Source organism: Eschscholzia californica, unplaced genomic scaffold (genome assembly GCF_041429995.1).
Source record: "Eschscholzia californica isolate CP2 unplaced genomic scaffold, dmEscCali1.0.p SCAF_1, whole genome shotgun sequence".
Taxonomy (NCBI): Eukaryota; Viridiplantae; Streptophyta; class Magnoliopsida; order Ranunculales; family Papaveraceae; genus Eschscholzia; species Eschscholzia californica.
Window position 1 is genome coordinate 9,698,550 of NW_028238198.1, and position 14,612 is coordinate 9,713,161.

The window sequence follows — 14,612 nt, forward strand, 5'->3', positions numbered from 1 at the left end:
TCAGGTTCTTAGAACTCTTTCACTCTCTCTTGAGGTTCTGGATTCCATATAGCTGCTTTAGCAAAAGAAAACATAAGAAATACAAATGAAAAGACTTAACAGAAACTTGTGGTTTCATGATGCAGGGTCTTCTAAAACTTGGACAATCTCGAGAAGATAAATTGAAAAGAGTAACACTAAAAGTTGATGAAGCTGACATTACCTTCGCATTGCAGGTACGACCATAACTGTTTTTCAATTTCTAAACTATCTGACCATAACTGCATGTAGATCGGACACGGATCGGGGGACTTCTCAATGTAGTCCACAAGGAGTAGATAATGAGACAAGGGGGTATCTTAGTCTTTCCACAGTGGTGTTTTCAGATTGTAAAACACTCCTCGTCAAAACCAGCCGGTCATCTCTAAGGAATCCTTGTCTCCATAGGATTCCTTGTTTGTCTCTAACTCTCTTTTCTCTGCTACTATAAATAAATACTATATGGTTTTTCTCTACAGAATCATCTTAACTTCAACTTTGATCAAGAGCAGATAAGAAGAAGAGAGACAATGGAGATTGATGAAGAGATCGAAAGTGGGAAGATCAAGCCAGGAGAAGAGCTGTCCATTGAACAGCTCTTTGAATCGAAAGAAGTGCCAACGTGGACTGAACAACTGACGATTAGATCTATAGTCGTTAGTTTTCTTTTAGGGTTTTTATTCACATTCATTGTGATGAAACTCAATGTCACTACTGGTGTTATTCCTTCTTTGAATGTTGCTGCTGGATTATTAGGGTTTTTCTTGGTCAAAGTATGGATTTCTGCTCTTTCAAAGTTGGGAATTCAAAGCAAACCTTTCACCAGACAGGAAAATACAGTCATTCAGACTTGTGTTGTTGCTACTTCTGGAATTGCTTTTAGTAGTAAGTTTCTTTTTTTTTTTTTTTAGGGTTTCATCATCTGTCTGTTATACTCCTAGCTAGCTAGTATTTTGTTTATGATACTAATATTTTATGAATTGTGAATTAACAGGTGGATATGGAAGTTACATACTTGGTATGACAGCGAATGTGGCATCTAAAGAGGAGAACTTCTTATTAAACAACATAAAGCCACTCCACATCTTATGGATGCTTGGTTTTCTCTGTGTCGTGAGCTTCGTTGGTCTCTTCTCCATCCTGCCCTTGAGAAAGATTATGATCCTTGACTACAAGCTAACCTACCCGAGTGGAACTGCTACTGCCTACCTAATCAACAGTTTCCATACACCTAAAGGAGCCAAGCTAGCCAAGAAACAAGTCATGGAGCTATTCAAATGGTTTGTCATCAGTTTCGGATGGGCATTCTTCCAATGGTTCTACACTGCTGCAGATGGTTGTGGCTTTTCAGCCTTCCCTACTTTCGGTCTTGAAGCCTACAAATACAGGTTTTACTTTGATTTTTCAGCAACCTATGTCGGAGTTGGAATGATATGCCCTTATTCCATTAATTTATCCATGTTGCTCGGAGCTGTCCTTTCGTGGGGAGTAATGTGGCCACTTATAGAAAAACAGCAAGGTATCTGGTACCCATCATCACTTCCTGGGAGTAGTCTTAAGGGACTTCAAGGTTACAAGGTAATGTTTTTCCTCCCTAACTTCATTCATTCAAATAATTTATACTAATTCTTAGCTGTTAGTTCAGACGTTATACTGTATCACTAAAATATGAATCTGACCTCATTCTTTTTTATTTCTATTAATAAACAGGTCTTCATTGCTATAGCTATGATCCTCGGAGATGGTTTATACCACTTTCTGTTTGTACTGGCAAAAACCGCAATTGCTCTTGTGAAATCTCGAAAGAAAAACATCTTACCTGCAGCAGCTGCCGATTCTTCTGCAATACAAACTTCCATGAGCTATGACGATGAGCGTAGAACTAAGTTCTTCTTAAAAGATCAAATTCCCACATCTGTTGCTGTCGGTGGTTACATTATTCTGGCAATCCTTGCAATTTTTGCAGTCCCGGCACTTTTCCATGAGTTGAAGTGGTATCACATTATCATTATATACGCCATTGCTCCAATTTTGGCATTCTGCAATTCCTATGGATGTGGTTTGACAGATTGGTCATTAGCTTCAAGTTATGGTAAACTTGCCATCTTCATATTTGGTGCATGGGTTGGTTTAGAGAAAGGAGGAGTAGTTGCTGGTTTAGCTGCCTGTGGAGTTATGATGAGTATCGTATCGGTTGCTTCAGATTTAATGCAGGATTTCAAGACAGGTTACTTAACACTTGCATCTCCAAGATCTATGTTCTTTAGCCAAGTTTTTGGAACATTACTAGGCTGTATTATGTCTCCATTTGTGTTTTGGTTCTTCTTCTACAAAGCTTTTCCAGACTTGGGCTTGGACGGAGGTGAACATCCAGCTCCGTATGGGTCACTATATCGAGGTATAGCTCTTATCGCTATTGAAGGAACAAGTGCTCTACCCAAGAACTGTTTGATTCTCTCTCTATCGTTCTTCGTACTCGCCATCATTTTGAACGGTTTGAGAGACATTTTGAAGTATTTTGGGAACGAGTATCACAAATATGTACCAAGTGCTATGGCAATGGCTATTCCATTCTATCTGGGAGGATATTTCACAATTGACATGTGTGTAGGAAGTTTGATCCGCTTCTTGTGGGAGAAGAAAGATAAGTCAGAGGCCGACGCATTTGTACCCGCAATGGCATCAGGTATGATATGTGGAGATTCATTGTGGGGAATGCCATCTTCCATACTCTCGTTGGCTAAAGTGAATCCACCTCTCTGCATGAAGTTCCTTTCCAGAGCTGCGAATACTAAGGTAGATGCTCTGTTGAGTTGATTCTACCTGCCATAGCAGCTTAGGAGTAAATTAGTTTATCAATTATTTTTTTTATTTATTTTTTTTTGAGTTACACATTTTTTTAATCAATGTTCCATCTTTTGAGATAGTAATTTGTCTCCATACTATTTTGATGTATATTTTAGGACGATTATTTTTCAGAAGTCAAAATGGCATCAACTTTTCATGGTGCCTTGCCCTCCCTTTCCTGCCACCATTTATTAACTCTTTCAAACTCAGATAATAAAAATCGCCCTCATTTTTATGTAACATAGTTAACACTCATTTTTGTTTCATGGTGCCTTGCCCTCCCTTTCCTGCCACCATTTGATTTCTTTTAGAACTAAAAGAATGTCTTGATCTAGTTGTTGTTTGACGAGAAACTTTGTTACGAAAAGATTTCTCTCTTTTTTATATTCTTCCTCATCATTTGTTTGTTCTTCTTCATTTTTTTTTTGGTTGCTTTTTCACCTTATGATGAATTTTTGAACAATCTACTATGGTTGGATGGTCGTGAACCTTTCTTGCCGAATAATTTGGTTCATTGGGGTGTTGACTGGGTTTCAGGTTGGGCTTGCATGCCCATAGCAACGCGGCCTCCAACATGTTGATTTTTTTACCCTAAGGATCCACATGGTCATGGATGGTGGAGGGTTACCATGCATGCTTGTGCTCTAGTTTTTGTGTCATATTCTTCTAAAGTTTACTAAATCTGATAACAATTTGTCTCATATTATTGAAATATTCCTCAAAACTTAATAGAGTACGAAAAATAAATCAAGCTAATCCCTCTTGTCTGCCTCTTCAGGTCCCTCTAGTGGCTAGTGCTATATTTATAGTTAGAGAGTTTACTCATCCTGTCACTAGCTAAACAAGTAACTCAGAAACTGATAAACATGAAGCTCCTCCCACGATTCACATCATATGCACATTTCATAATTTTGTGTTCGCCGATTTTTACGTGGACAGTAGAAGTTTGATTAAAATGGGGTGAAATAAGCCTGTAGTTTTAGCAGCAACAGGGACTCCTGTGTGTGAATGAAGTGAAATCCCACACCTGAAAAAGATACTAGTCTGTACTTTATTTAAGCTTCTTTGGTGTTTGGCCCAAAACTAAACAAGTACAATATCCCACACTTGAGAAGATAAACAGTTAAGCACATGAAAACACCAAAAATATTTAACAATTTTGTTTATGAATATAGGCTACAATGGTAATTGTAATTACAAAGTCATTGATACATCAAAAGCCCGGCTAAATTAAATGGCCTAAAACCTACAACAAACTACTTTAGCTTAGGGGTGAGCAACGGTGGGGTTTTTTCGGTTTTGGCTCGAGCCGAAGTCGAACCAATAAGTGGTGGTTTGACTAAATCATCAGTCGAAGTCGAGTCGATCATTCGGCCGACCTACATAGTTCGAATTGGTTTGGTTCGGCTCGGTTGATCGGTTTAACCGAACACAATTTAGAAAAAAATGGTAAACTAATGTTATTCATTTCATTGCATATATCGAAAATAAAAATTTAGAACTCATCGTACTTTTCCACCGTTACATATACCGAAAATCAAAATTAAAATTGCATCGTACTTTTGCACCATTACAAACAAAAAAAAGAAGTAAAAGTGTGAATGCAAAATCTATAATTTCAAGTTACTAACTAAGAAGGATGAAATTTCCAATCAAGTTGAATAGGTTGTGGTTGATGAAACCGACAACAACAACTGGAAGGATGACGGACAGTAGTATGGAATAGTTTATTAGGGGTTTTCTTTTTTATTTCTATTGATAAATAGGTCTTCATTGCTATAGCTATGATCCTCGGAGATGGTTTATACCACTTTCTGTTTGTACTGACAAAAACCGCAATTGCTCTTGTGAAATCTCGAAAGAAAAACATCTTACCTGCAGCAGCTGTCGATTCTTCTGCAATACAAACTTCCATGAGCTATGACGATGAGCGTAGAACTAAGTTCTTCTTAAAAGATCAAATTCCTACATCTGTTGCTGTCGGTGGTTACATTATTTTGGCAATCCTTGCAATTTTCGCAGTACCAACACTTTTCCATGAGTTGAAATGGTATCACATTATCATTATATACGCCATTGCTCCAATTTTGGCCTTCTGCAATACCTATGGATGTGGTTTGACAGATTGGTCTTTAGCTTCAAGTTACGATAAACTTGCCATCTTCATATTCGGTGCATGGGTTGGTTTAGAGAAAGGATGAGTAATTGCTGGTTTAGCTGCCTGTGGTGTTATGATGAGTATCGTATCGGTTGCTTCAGATTTAATGCAGGATTTCAAGACAGGTTACTTAACACTTGCATCTCCAAGATCTATGTTTTTTAGCCAAGTTTTTGGAACATTACTAGGCTGTATTTTGTCTCCATTTGTTTTTTGGTTCTTCTTCTACAAAGCTTTTCCAGACTTGGGACTGGACGGAGGTGAACATCCTGATAGGAAAAATAACCTAATTAACTTGTTCAGGAATATGAAGATAAACGATGCGAAAGTAAAAGTAGAGACACCAAGATTATTTAACGTGGCAAAAAACCCCTCCAAACTAGAAGGTAAAAAACCACGGGACCTAGTCCAGAAATCTTCCACTATAATTAAATAATGGATTACACAACTCTTCAAGATGTGTAGAAACACTCTTGGACAACTCTTCACCAAACCTATGGTGGATAAACTGAACAAAGAAACAAAGAAATAAAATCTCTTACTCCTTAGGATTTGAACAAATCCTAGATTACTAAAGGTTGAAGAAGATAACCACAAACTAAATTGCTTCACAAGATTAATAATCTTCTTTTCTTCAAACCAATATTCTGCTCTTTCAATCTCTCTTGAAAGAACCACTTCAGAAATCTCTCTTTCTCTGACTTCTCTTTGTTCTGGAAGTTGTTGTGTATAATCTCTTCCCTTTCATTTCCTTTTATAATGATAAATAGGGAGGTTTACCAAAAGAAATAGGAATTCCTTTTTAGGCTTGAAAAAATAGAAACTTCTATTTTTTCCCCAAACAAGGAATAAGGGAAATCCTATTCCAACTAGGAGTCCTTTAATTATAAGGAGGGACCCCAACAAACTCCCCCTCCCGACTTATGAAGAGGGACCTACCATCCCTAAACCTGCAACACTGCTACATAGCTTATGTTTGCCTTTGGGTAATGGTTTTGTCATCATATCTGAACCATTATCGTCAGTATGGATTTTCTCGATCTTCAACACCTTGTCTTCAAGAACATCTTGGATCCATTGGTATCTCACATTTATATGCTTGGACTTGGAATGGAAACTAGAATTCTTACTGAGGTGGATGGCACTTTGACTGTCGCAATGAATAACATAATTATCTTGTTTCATACCAAGTTCTTCTAACAGTCTCTTCATCCATAACATCTCCTTGCAACACTCTGTAATGGCAATATATTCTGCCTCTGTAGTAGATAAAGCTACACACTTTTGTAATTTAGATTGCCATGACACTGCTCCCCCTGAAAATGTAAATAAGTAGCCTGATGTGGACCTTTTAGAGTCTACATCTCCTGCCATGTCTGCATCTGTGTAACCGACTAATACTGGCTTATCATTACCAAAACATATACGAGCTTTAGACGTACCTCTAAGATACTTCAGAATCCACTTCACTGCTAACCAATGCTCTTTGCCTGGATTAGCAAGAAATCTGCTTACTACTCCAACTGCAAATGCAATGTCCGGTCTTGTACACACCATTGCATACATCAAGCTTCCTACAGCTGAAGCATAAGGAATTTTCTCCATTTCTTCTTTCTCACTTCTAGTTGATGGACACTGATCACGAGTCAACTTGAAGTGACTGGCTAATGGACAACTCACTGGTTTTGTCTTGTCCATATTGAACCTTTCTAGAACCTTCTCAATGTATCTTTCTTGTGATAGCCAAAGTTTTCCAGCTTTCCTATCACGAGAGATATGCATGCCAAGAATTTGTTTTGCTGGACCCAAGTCTTTCATATCGAAATACTTGTTTAGTTCCTTCTTTAACCTGCTAATTTTATTAGCATCCTGACCAACAATCAACATATTATCAACATAAAGTAGAAGTATAATCAAATCTCCATCAGGAAATTTATGAACGAAAACACAATGATCTGAAGCCGTCCTGTGATACCCTTGATCCTTCATGAATGATTCAAACTTTTTGTGCCACTGTCTTGGTGCTTGTTTCAGCCCATATAAACTCTTCTCTAACTTACAAACCAAGTGTTCCTTACCTTTAACTTCAAACCCTGTTGGTTGTTCCATATACACATCTTCCTCCAAGTCGCCATGAAGGAAAGCGGTCTTGACATCTAGTTGTTCAATTTCTAGGTTCATACTTGCAGCCAATCCCAATACTAACCGTATAGAGGACATCTTCACCACCGGAGAGAAAATCTCATCAAAATCAATACCCTTCTTCTGCCCAAATCCTTTCACCACTAGGCGTGCCTTATACCGTGGTTGTGAATTTCTTTCTTCGGTCTTGATTTTGAAAACCCACTTATTTTTAAGAATCTTCTTATTCTTAGGTTTTTCAACCAACTTAAAAGTGTTGTTCTTATGCAATGATTCAATCTCATCTTGCATAGCTTTCAACCACTCCTTCTTGTGTTCATCATCTATGGCTTCTTCATAACACTGTGGTTCTCCACTATCTGTAACCATCACATACTCGTGTGGAGAATACTTGGTAGATGGTGCTCTCTCTCTAGTCGATCTTCTCAATTCAACTGGTGGTTCATGTTGAACTTCCGTTCCTTGCTCAACATCATCGCCCATAGGAACATCTTCATGAGCTTCATCTTTATGATTTTGTTCTTCACCTGCATTATCATGCATAACCTTAGAAGAGATATGTGGATCTAGATCAATGAGATCATTACTATGATTCTCATGCTTATCAAATTTCCCGAAGTCCTCAATAGTTTGATTTTCAAGAAAGACCACATCTCTACTTCTAATAATCTTCTTATCCACTGGATCCCATAACCTGTATCCGAATTTCTCATCTGCATACCCTAAAAAGATGCATTGCTTGCCTTTATCATCAAGCTTTGCCCTTTGATCTTTAGGTATATGCACAAAAGCCCTGCAACCAAACACCCTTAAGTGTTCATAACTGACATCTTTCCCAGCCCACACTCTCTCAGCTACATCTCTATCTAATGGTGCTGAAGGTGATAAATTGATCAGATAACATGCAGTACGCATTGCCTCACCCCAGAAGCTTTTAGGCAGCTTTGCTTCTGAGAGCATACATCTGATCCTCTCCACAATAGTGCGGTTCACGCGTTCTGCTACACCATTTTGTTGTGGAGTTTTGGGAACTGTCTGTTCATGTCGAATACCATGGGTTTTGCAGTACTCTTCAAACGACCCGATGTATTCTCCTCCATTGTCAGTGCGAATGCACTTCAATGATTTTCCTGTCTCCCGTTCTACCATGTTGTGGAAATTCTTGAAAACTGCAAGTACCTGATCTTTGGTCTTTATGGCATATGCCCAAACTTTCCTGGAAGCATCATCTATAAAAGTAACAAAATACAAAGCACCACCAAGTGTTTTGACCTTTAAAGGCCCACAAACGTCAGAATAAACGAGCTCCAAAACACTGGATTTTCTTTCAGATGCATTCCTTTGAAAGGATACTCTATGTTGCTTTCCTACTAAACAATGAGAGCAAGTGTTTAAATTTATACCTTTTACGTTTGGTAAGTCTTGTCGTTTAGCAAGGATTTGAAGTCCTTTCTCGCTCATGTGCCCGAGTCTTCTATGCCAAAGATCAGTGGAAGAATCTTTTTCAACTGCATTCAATTCTCCTTTACACAGTTTTACTTGAGTCCTGTATAAAGTACAACACTTCTTCCCTCTTGCTATCACCATTGACCCTTTTGTGAGCTTCCACTTTCCATCACCAAAGTGACTGTGGTACCCTTCATCATCTAATACTCCGGTAGAGATTAGGTTATATCGAAGATCTGGTATATGCCTCACATTCTTCAGAATCAATTGACTCCCTGTGCTCGTCTCAATTTTCACTTCTCCAATTCCTACGATTTTTGAGAATCCTAAGTTTCCCATACTGACTTTGCCAAGGTCACCAGTTTTGTAAGAGTTAAAGAAATCCTTACATGGAATAGCATGATACGAAGCACCTGAGTCAACCAACCATGTCGTTTCTGGTTCTGACTCAGCCATACTTAAGCAAGTGTCTCCACAACCTGAGAGTAAGATAATGTCATCACCTGAGGCAACTACCGCAACATTATCTTGTTTTTCATCATCCTTTTTATTTTCCTTCTTTGGTTTCCTGCAATCACTCTTGTAATGACTCATTTTTCCACAACCAAAACATCTAACTTCTTTCTTTAGTTTTGATCTCCCCTTTGACTTATCACGGTTATGAGGTTTTCTACTTTTATTTCTCCCCCGTCTTTCTGTAACAAGTGCCTCTGAATGAGACTCGTCTGACGATGATTTCCTTCTTGTTTCTTCATTCAACAAACTACCTGTTACGTGATTCATACGCATTATGCCATCAGGAGCAGAATTGCTAAGAGACGCCACCAATGTCTCCCAACTATCTGGTAAAGAATTTAGAAGAAGTAAGGCCTGCAACTCATCATCCAAAACTAACTTCATTGCAGAAAGCTGGTGTACTAGACTTTTCATCTCATTCAAGTGTTGAGCAATTGAGGTTCCTTTTTTATATTGTAATTTTCCTAGCTTTCTGAACAAGTAAGCCTTTTTGGCAGCTGTCTTTTGATCATATAATTCTTCTAATTTCCTCCATAGACTATAAACGGAAGTCTCCGTTGATACATGATGAAAAACACTGGGTTCTACCCATTGTCGAATAAATCCAACAACCTTACGATCTAATACCTTCCAGTCTTCTTCATCTATCTTCATCGGTTTTGTACCGTGATTTTCAATGGGTGCAGTTAGGTCTTTGCAGTATAACAAATCTTCCATTTTTGCTTTCTACATCAAGTAGTTTTCTCCATCTAAACTAATCATGCGATTAGTATTCACTTCCATATTTCTGAACAATAAATCCAACCTTAGCTCTGGTACCACTTGATAGGAAAAATAACCTAATTAACTTGTTCAGGAATATGAAGATAAACGATGCGAAAGTAAAAGTAGAGACACCAAGATTATTTAACGTGGCAAAAAACCCCTCCAAACTAGAAGGTAAAAAACCACGGGACCTAGTCCAGAAATCTTCCACTATAATTAAATAATGGATTACACAACTCTTCAAGATGTGTAGAAACACTCTTGGACAACTCTTCACCAAACCTATGGTGGATAAACTGAACAAAGAAACAAAGAAATAAAATCTCTTACTCCTTAGGACTTGAACAAATCCTAGATTACTAAAGGTTGAAGAAGATAACCACAAACTAAATTGCTTCACAAGATTAATAATCTTCTTTTCTTCAAACCAATATTCCGCTCTTTCAATCTCTCTTGAAAGAACCACTTCAGAAATCTCTCTTTCTCTGACTTCTCTTTGTTCTGGAAGTTGTTGTGTATAATCTCTTCCCTTTCATTCCCTTTTATAATGATAAATAGGGAGGTTTACCAAAAGAAATAGGAATTCCTTTTTATGCTTGAAAAAATAGAAACTTCTATTTTTTTCCCAAACAAGGAATAAGGGAAATCCTATTCCAACTAGGAGTCCTTTAATTATAAGGAGGGACCCCAACACATCCAACTCCGTATGGGTCAATATATCGAAGTATTGCTCTTATCGCTATTGAAGGAACAAGTGCTCTACCCAAGAACTGTTTGATTCTCTCTTTATCGTTCTTCGTACTCGCCAAAATTTTAAACGGTAAGATATGTGGAGATTCATTGTGGGGAATGCCATCTTCGATACTCTCGCTGGCTAAAGTGAATCCACCTCTCTGATGAAGTTCCTTTTTAGAGCTGCGAATACTAAGGTAGACGCTCTGTTGAGTTGATAATACCTGCCATAGTAGCTTAGGAGTAAATTAGTTTATCAAAAAATTTTTTGTTTTTTTTTAGTTACACATTTTTTTAATCAATGTTCCATCTTTTGAGATAGTTATTTGTCTCCATACTATTTTGATGTATATTTTAGGACGATTATTTTTCCGAAGTCAAAATGGCATCAACTTTTCATTCTCTATCGGGTTAATGGTGTGGGTTAAGCACATCACTTTTAAATAACTTTTATTTCAACTCTTTCAAACTCAGATAATAAAAATGGCCCTCATTTTTATGTAACATTGTTAACACTCATTTTTGTTTCATGGTGCCTTGCCCTCCCTTTCCTGCCACTATTTGATTTCTTTTAGAGCTAAACAAGTACCTCCCAAACCGATAAAAAAGAAGCTCCTCAAGAAGCCATCCACATCATATATATGTACTCATATCATAATTTTGTGTTTCACATATTTTTAGGTGGACAATAAAAGTTTGATCAAAATGAAGTGAATATTGACTACAATGGTAATTACAAAGGCATAGTTACATCAAAGTCCGGCAAAATTAAATTGCCTAAAGCCTACAAAAAACTACTTTGTTTATAACCAAGTTCATTATACCCGAATTTCCACTTTCACGGGATGCACCAACCAATGTTTTTTTTCACCGAAGCCTACAGATATTACGTCCAACCTAAAACCTACAATGTCTTTTTCATAACTACTCAAAGGGTTTGCCATTATTTCCCAGGGAAATGTAAGAGAAATGATAAATGAATAAAAAAAATGAAATTTCACCGAAATCACCGTCACCTACATGAATATTTCATGAGCAAAGACCTCATAAATAAAACATTGAACATTTTATTATCATGCAAATTAATATCCAAATCATGGTGTATATAAGGAGAAACAGTTTCTCATTAGTCTGTATAGGTTCACTTTAGGTTTTTTCTTTTATAAAAAAATATATGTTTTGCGATGGAAGTCTAAACTAGTACTAGTTTCAACAACAAAAAAACTAGTATTACAAATATAAGATATTAGAGAAAACTAAAAAGCACCTTCATAATTAATTAACTAAAATAGGTTTTGCATTCACCATTGACATGTGTGTTTGGAGTTTGATCCGTTTCTTTTGGGAGAAGAAAGATAAGTCAGAGGCCGACGCATTTGTACCAGCAATGGCATCAGGTATGATCTGTGGAGATTCATTGTGGGGAACGCCATCTTCGATACTCTCGTTGGCTGAAGTAAATCCACGTCTCTGCATTAATGGTGGGGGTAGGCACACCACTTTCAATACATATAAAGAGAAATAGATCAAGAATTATTTAAAAAATATTTTTATTCAACTCTTCCAAACGCACTTTTATGTTTGTTAGTTGTAACATTTTTAACACTGGCTAGTGCTATATTTATAGTTAGAGAGTTTACTCATCCTGACACTTGCTAAACAAGTAATTCAGAAACTGATAAAAATGAAGCCTTCCCGCGATTCACATCATATGCACATTTCATAATTTTGTGTTCGCCGATTTTTACGTGGACAGTAAAAGTTTGATTAAAATGGGGTGAAATAAGCCTGTAGTTTTAGCAGCAACAGGGACTCCTGTGTGTGAATGAAGTGAAATCCCACACTTGAAAAAGATACTAGTCTGTACTTTATTTAAGCTTCTTTGGTGTTTGGCCCAAAACTAAACAAGTACAATATCCCACACTTGAGAAGATAAACAGTTAAGTACATGAAAACACCAAAAAGATTTCACAATTTTGTTTATGATTATTGGCTACAATGGTAATTGTAATTACAAAGTCATCGATACATCAAAAGGCCCGCTAAATTAAATGGCCTAAAACCTACAGAAAACTACTTTAGTTTAAGTGTGAGCAACGGTGGGTTTTTTTCGGTTTTGGCTCGAGCCGAAGTCGAACCAATAAGTGACGGTTTGACTAAATCATCGGTCGCAGTCGAGCCGATCACTCGGCCGACCTACATAGTTCGGCTCGGTTGAGTTCGGTTGATCGGTTTAACCGAGCACAATTTAGAAAAAATGGTAAACTAATGTTATTCATTTCATTGCATATATCGAAAATAAAAATTTAGAACTCATCGTACTTTTCCACCGTTACATATACCGAAAATCAAAATTAAAATTGCATCGTACTTTTGCATCATTACAAAAAAAAAAAAAGTAAAAGTGTGAATGCAAAATCTATAATTTTAAGTTACTAACTAAGAATGATGAAATTTCCAATCAAGTTGAATAGGTTATGGTTGATGAAACCGACAACAACAACTGGGAAGGATGACGGACAATAGTATGGAATAGTTGATTAGGGGTGTTCTTTTTCTTTTTTTCCTTTGTAGTTTAACACTTTCGAACTTTACAAAATTATTATTTCATTTTTCCTTAGGTTCGGTCAGTACTGTTTGAGCGGTTTCTAGAAACTCAAGTCGGAGTCAAACCAGACCGATTTGGGTTTGATCTGTTTTTCGGCCGAACCGAGTCGAACAATATCGGTTTGGCCCAAAAACCAATCGATGCAGTTCGATTTGGTTTGGTTCGGTCAATTGGTTCGGTTTTTGCTCACCCTTACTTTATTTATAACTAAGTTCAATATTCCTACATTTTCACTTTCATGGGATGCACTAACCAAGTAGCCTACCCGTTGTTGGCAATGTTTTTTCATAATTAGTCAAAGGGTTGCCATTATTTTCGAGACAAATGTAAAAGAAATAATAAAAAAAAGAATCAAAATTTCACCAAAGTCACTATTACATAAATGAATATTTCATGAGCAAAGAACTCATAAATAAAACATTGAACATTTTATTATCATGCAAGTTTATATCCAATTCATCGTGTATATAAAGAAAAACGGTTTCTCATTAGTGTGTATAGGTTCACTTTAGGTTTGTTCTTTTATAAAAAAAAAATATATGTTTTGTGATGAAAGTTAACCAGTATTAGTTTCAAAAAAAAAACTAGTGTTACAAGTATAAGATATTAGATAAAACGAAAACACACCTTCAATATTAATTTACTAAAATGGGTTTTGGCATTCAAAAACTTAAGTGTCAACTCAACTCCAGCCTTAATGTCTTCAAATTCAATCAACAAAAGTAAAGTACGCTGTGGCTTATGCATTTGTACCGGCGATCGCATCGGGTATGATTTGTGGAGATTTATTGTGGGGAAAGCAAATCCACCTCTATGCATGAAGTTCCTTTCGAGAGCTGCAAATACTAAGGTAGATGCTCTGTTGAATTGAATCTACCAGCCGGAGCAGCTTAGGAGTAAATTAGTTTATCAATTCACTTTTGATTTTTTTTTGAGTTACACATTTTTTTAATCAATGTTCCATCTTTTGAGATAGTTATTTGTCTCCGTACTATTTTGAGGTATATTTTAGGACCATTATTTTTCCGAAGTCAAAATGACATCAACTTCTCATTCCCTATCGGGTTACTGGTGGGGGGCTAGGCAAGTCACTTTTAATACATATAAAGAGAAATCGATCAAGAAATGTTTAAATAACTTTTATTTCAACTCTTTCAAACTCAGATAATAAAAATCACCCTCATTTTTATGTAACATTGTTAACACTGATTTTTGTTTCATGGTGCCTTGCCCTCCCTTTCCTGCCACCATTTGATTTCTTTTAGAGCTAAAAGAATGTCTTGATCTAGTTGTTGTTTGACGAGAAACTTTGTTACAAAAAGATTTCTCTCTTTTTTATATTCTTCCACATCATTTTCGGTGATTGTTCTTTTCATCTTT

General features: G+C 36.8%; 1 protein-coding gene and 1 pseudogene across 1 annotated transcript; both read left to right on the forward strand.

The window, feature by feature from the left end:
• The first annotated feature begins 416 nt into the window (after positions 1–416).
• Positions 417–3,566, forward strand: LOC147563946 (putative metal-nicotianamine transporter YSL7). Its single transcript, XM_086642229.1, has 4 exons — positions 417–903; positions 1,013–1,596; positions 1,729–2,814; positions 3,403–3,566. Exons 1-4 carry the CDS (start codon positions 549–551, stop codon positions 3,421–3,423), a joined length of 2,046 nt encoding a protein of 681 aa, XP_086498355.1. The 5' UTR covers positions 417–548; the 3' UTR covers positions 3,424–3,566.
• A 480-nt stretch (positions 3,567–4,046) lies between these two features.
• LOC147563947 (putative metal-nicotianamine transporter YSL7) lies at positions 4,047–14,205 on the forward strand (annotated as a pseudogene).
• The last annotated feature ends 407 nt before the right edge of the window (positions 14,206–14,612 follow it).